The following is a 5,690-nucleotide window of genomic DNA, read 5'->3' on the forward strand; positions in this document are numbered from 1 at the left end:
TGCCTGTGTACATTGTCTGGCTCGTAACATTTGCCCAGAAAATGGAACTCCTAGTACTACTGATCTCTGGGATTCTCAGAAGGTTCCCTCCAGACCAAACTAAGCCCTTGGGTTAGAAATTGCTCCTCCCCCTCCCTCCCTACCCCAGCCCCACAGAGATCCTCAGTAGCCTGCCTCTCACTCAGGCAACCCCTGTAAAACTCATACAGACAATCCTTATTAGCCAACCCCAGCAAGTCTCTGTGTCTTCAAGCTAAAATAAAATCAATCAGAAAATGCATCTCAAAGGCTCCCTTGTCGTGCCTTGCTGTCAAAACCGTAAGTCCACACTTTTCAAGTTGGGGTATAGGCACCCCTGGGATATATGGGGGTATGCCAGGAATCCATGAGGCCACGGGCTAAATATAACACACTGGGGGAAAGTTAAAACATTTAAACCGAAGGTAACTTAAAACACTCTTTTCATGATAAAACAAACAGGACATAGAATGTACATTCCCATGAATGTTTAAGATGAAGCAATATTTCAGGGGTAGTTCAAGCTTTCAGTGGGCATCCCCTTCTCCCTGATTGCATGTGTTTTACCCTGCCCACCAGCAAGCGGTGCTTTGCTACAAAGGTCTGAGACGCCCCACTTAAGCAGGGAGGGGCAGCTGGGTTTCTTCTTGGGAACACTGTAGTGTCTTCCTGACTAACCCCCATGCTCCCAGGATCTGGTCCGTGTCCTTGGAATATGTGGCCCACACAGTCCATTGCCTCGGAGGCAGCCTCGCTGCCACCATCAAAACACGGCGGGCTCGCTCTCCTGGTAGGAACGGCAAGAGCCAGCCTGGTTTTCAGCTTCCTAGCTGGGCCGACAGTTTAAGAGGTCCAAGGACAACCAGACCTTGCTTTCTGCCCTCTCATCTATTCTTCCTCAGCTCACAGAGAACCCACCTGGCTAGCAGTTGGTGTTTGAGCCCCAGGGTGGGACAGAGCTCAGATGCTAGTCAGCGAATGCTCACACTGGCCATCCTGACAGCACTGTCTCCTGGGGCTTCCAGCAAGGGGGACCTGCAAGGGATGACAGGGCCCAGATCCTCCTTCACCCGTGAGGGACCAACAGTGTGGCTGGTGCACCAGACCTGTAGTGAGAACTCAGTTCCTGTGGCCGCGAAGGTGACTAAGTCTGTTCTTTGCAATCTCCCTTTTTGCAGGTTTTCTGAGCTAAGTGAAGGTCTGTCTTGGAGAAGCAGGAGTAGAAGGGCCTGCACATAATGGCGCAGGGGGACCCCCAGGATGGGTGGGGAGACGCATCTCCCCTCTGCAGCTTGACTGGGGAGGCTTATGACACCGGGATGCTGCACATCAAGTTGGAGAGTGAGGATGAGGCCCCTGGAAAGGCAGGAGACCAAGGCGCCACTGGTGACCCTGATCAGCAGGCCCGTCTAAGGAGCAGCTCCCAAGTGACCGAGGACAATCCTGACTTGCCCTGGCAGCATCCAGCCCGCAGGAAGGAAGAGAAATTCTCTGACTCCTTTAGTGCCGCAGGCGTGGGGAAGAAACCTATGGCACTGCCGGGGAAGAAGGCCAGTTGGGAAAGAGATGCGTCAAAGATCACCCCTACCCAGGCCTTCCCCAGAGCAAGCCTGACTCCCAGTGCCCTCCCCAGGGGCCTCTCCCGCAAGTGGTTGGGTGAGAGGCAACCTCCTAGGGCCTCATTACCTGCTGGTGATGAGGAAGACTCAAGGGCCAATCTGGATGCCACCCTGGGGGTCCCATCCAACTTCCTTGGTTCTGCAAGGTACTTCCGTGCACAAAAGGATAAAGACAAGTCCCCAGACAGCTCCTCTGCGGGGGGGTGTGTCCCCAAAGCAGGGGGCAGTTGGGACCTCTCCACGCAAGAGACACACACAGCAACCCAGGAGTCGGCTATCCAGGCCCGCCTGGCAGCGGAGGAGGCTCTGGCCAAAGCGCGGAACAGCTCTAAGGACCCGAACCCGGCGGGCTCCAGAGAGGGCCGGCAGGGGGAGGCGCGTCCCTACAAGTGCCTGCGGGGCGGGCAGGCAGTGGCGAAGTCGCCGGGCGCCAAGTCTTACGCGTGCGAGCTGTGCGGGAAGGCGTACTCCCACCGGGCCACGCTCCAGCAGCACCAGCGCCTGCACACGGGCGAGCGGCCCTACCGGTGCCCCTTCTGCGACAAGGCCTACACCTGGTCCTCCGATCACCGCAAGCACATCCGCACGCACACGGGCGAGAAACCCTACCCGTGCCCGGACTGCGGGAAGGCCTTCGTGCGCTCCTCGGACCTGCGCAAACACCAGCGCAACATGCACAGCAACGACAAGCCCTTCCCGTGCGCCGAGTGCGGCCTGACCTTCAACAGGCCGCTGTCGCTGCTGCGCCACCAGCGCACGCACCTGGGCGAGAAGCCCTTCCGCTGCCCGACCTGCGACCGGGAGTTCGCCGTGGCCAGCCGGATGATGGAGCACCAGCGCGTGCACTCGGGCGAGCGGCCCTTCGCCTGCCCCACCTGCGGCAAGTGCTTCACCAAATCCTCCAACCTGCTGGAGCACCAGACGCTGCACAGCGGCCAGAGGCCCTTCAAGTGCGCCGACTGCGGCGTGGCCTTCGCGCAGCCCTCGCGCCTGGCGCGCCACCAGCGCATCCACACCGGCGAGCGGCCCTTTCCTTGCGCGCAGTGTGGCCAGGCCTTCGCGCGCTCCTCCACCCTGAAGCGGCACCAACAGATCCACTCCGGGGAGAAGGGCTTCCTCTGCGCCGAGTGCGGCCGGGCCTTCCGCGCGGCCTCGGAGCTGGCCCAGCACATTCGGGTGCACAACGGCGAGAGGCCCTACCAGTGCGCCGACTGCGGCCAGGCCTTCACCCGGTCCAATCACCTCCGACGACACCGAGCCAAGCACCACAGCTGCAAGGAGACCGCCACCCCCTCCGACGACGACGAGTGAGGGCGCCCTCGGCTGGCCCTCAGGGAAAGTGAAGACACAACGGACCTTAGATGCGGTGACGAAAAAGACTAACTGCCTCCTGCCCTCAAAACCATCTGTAAATACCGAGAAAGCATCGGGGCTGACCCTCTCTAGAGAAAGGTCCTTTTCTGTGTTTACGTGAATAAAGAAATCCCCAGAAGCTTGGTCTCCTGGAGGTAATCCTTCAAAGCAAAAAAGCATACCTGTGGGGATGGGAGGGTTAACTGAAACCCCGCCAGATGGCTCAGCCTTTCAGTTTCCTAATAGATGACTTTACCCTGGGCAATGTCTTTATGAGTCGTGACTTTGAATTAGAGAAGGCCTTTATCTTAGAGGGGCTTTCCTGGTGGTTCAGACTGTAAAGAATCTGCCCACAATGTGGGAGACCTGGTTCCATCCCGGAGCCCCAAAGACCCCTGGAGAAAGGAATGGCAACCCACTCCAGTGTTCTTGCCTGGAGAATCCCACGAACAAAGGAGCCTGGCAGGCTGCAGTCCATGGGGTCACAAAGAGTTGGACACAACTGAGCAACTAAAGCATACTCTTTATCTTAGAGAGAGGGGCATTTCTGTTCTGTTTTGTTGTTGTTATTAAGTGGCTAAGTCGTGTCATACTCTCCACCCCATGGACTGCAGTAGGCAAGGCCTCCCTGCCCCTCACTATCTCCCAGGAGTTTGTCCAAGTTCATGTCCATTGACTCAGTGATGCTTTCCAATCTTCTTATCCTCTGCTGCCCTCTTCTCCTTTTGCCTTCAATGTCCTGTTTCAGTTCAGTTCAGTTCAGTCGCTCAGTCGTGTCCGACTCTCCGCGACCCCATGAATCACAGCATGCCAGGCCTCCCTGTCCATCACCAACTCCTGGAGTTCACTCAAACTCATGTCCACAGAGTCGGTGATGCCATCCAGCCATCTCATTCTATGTCGTCCCCTTCTCCTCCCGCCCCCAACCTTTCCCAGCATCAGAGTCTTTTCCAGTGAGTCAACTTGTCGCATGAGGTGGCCAAAGTATTGCAGTTTCAGCTTTAGCATCAGTCCTTCCAATGAACACCCAGGATTGATCTCCTTTAGAATGGACTGGTTGGATCTCCTTGCAGTGCTAGGACCAGTTATCTTAGAAATCCACAACAGCCTTAGCATCTGGAAAAGAAGCCTGTGCTCTCTCAGTGGAGCTTAGTACCAGGAGCTAACCCCCAAGTCTCACCCACAAAATTCACACATGCCTCCTCTCTGGACACCACTCTTCTTGTTTCCACCCTGGGAGCTTCAGTCACATTTTTGGAGGAATCTGCCCATTTACAGAGAGGTATACAAAATTTCTCCATATAAGCCTGCCCATGGTTCAGGGAAACTTTAAGGTTCATTTAAACTTACTGGGATCATGAGTTCCAATTTGAAGTAAATAAAATAAAGCACCCCTTGCCCAAATGCCAATCAGCTTGTGTTTCACCATCATTAAAACCAGTTTTGAAAACCTACCTGACTCACAGCTGTTCTCTAACAAGGTTAATTGAAATTTGCATGACTAACAGCTAATCTTAAAGATTACTGATCCATCGATTTTGGCATAGTAATTAGCTCTGGACCTCAACTGGGAGAAATCCATGACCTCACAGAGTTCGCTGATGCATGGGGGCCGCTAACACTTCTGATCTTGCCAAAATTAAAGATATTCCACGGAAAAAGTACTGTACTCCCCTTTGGAGGACATTTTTAGTATATTCCTAAAATCGCCCCCAAAGTCTGCCAAATCTAAATTTCTCTTGTCCTTCACTTGATTTGGACCCAGGAGTGACTGCTAAATAGTCTTCTCATGCTTGACACACGGGGGCCAACTAGAAGTGACATATTTCGTCAGACCTTGTTTGACAAAGGTATCTTAGATACCCTTTGCGTGGATTCCCTTAGGTACATCTGCATATCCAAATGACAGAGCTGGTTCAGGGTCTGGTATGAGAGCTGGTGATTTGGTTCCTAGTCTATCTCTGTATTTACCAGTGATATGACCTTGAATTCAGCCTCTGCATCTGAAATGGCAAAATAGAAATGATAATAATGGGATAACAAAAGTGAACTTCATCCTTCCAGGAGAAGGGTGCAAAAGCGTTAGACTGGTAGAGAAGTTGTAAGAACCAGCCATAACCTGGTGACTATGAACAGAATAGAGTCTAGTGTTTGTTTTGTTTTTTTTCTGGGTAATCAGTGAAATATATGAAAACTGAAGTTACTAATTCTTTTCTTTGTATTTTTCTTTTTAAGATGGTTGGTAGTAGAGTTATTTTCTCCTAATTAAAAATTTTGGTTTGGCCTATAGTTTCTTAAGGTGGTTGTTCCCCAAACTAGCTCTTAGAATGGCTGTATAGAAATCACCTGGGATGTTTGTTAAATGCACACACTTGCTAAATCCTAGCCTTGAATATCGACACAGGTCTGTAATGCATCTTATAATCTAATTTATAAAGCTACCCTTGTGTTCTGGTGCACAGCTAAGTTGCAACCACTACTGGCATAATTAATATATTGGTGATGCTCAAATTTTATTATTTAGTAAACAGATAATAGAGGAATAAGAAGTGGGTGATATGGATGACAGCATAGTAGAACTAGACTAAAAATAGGCACAAACTATGAGGACATCTCCTGACTTGGCCATGGTGGACTCAAACTAGCAAGCAGGTTTTGAAGTGTTCCATAATTTCATTTCTGAGATGAGATGATGCAACA

General features: G+C 52.1%; 1 protein-coding gene across 1 annotated transcript; it reads left to right on the forward strand.

Annotated features, from left to right (window-relative positions):
• The first annotated feature begins 1,256 nt into the window (after positions 1-1,256).
• On the forward strand, positions 1,257-2,948 carry ZNF648 (zinc finger protein 648). The gene has a single exon (XM_055418723.2). It carries the CDS (start codon positions 1,257-1,259, stop codon positions 2,946-2,948), a length of 1,692 nt encoding a protein of 563 aa, XP_055274698.2.
• The last annotated feature ends 2,742 nt before the right edge of the window (positions 2,949-5,690 follow it).

This window comes from Moschus berezovskii, chromosome 17 (assembly GCF_049115385.1).
Source record: "Moschus berezovskii isolate FMDL1 chromosome 17, NW_MosBer_1.0, whole genome shotgun sequence".
Lineage (NCBI taxonomy): Eukaryota > Metazoa > Chordata > Mammalia > Artiodactyla > Moschidae > Moschus > Moschus berezovskii.

Excerpts from the sequence above, each read along its gene's own strand:
- ZNF648 (XM_055418723.2), top strand. The coding sequence starts at position 1,257 with ATGGCGCAGGGGGACCCCCAGGATGGGTGGGGAGACGCATCTCCCCTC.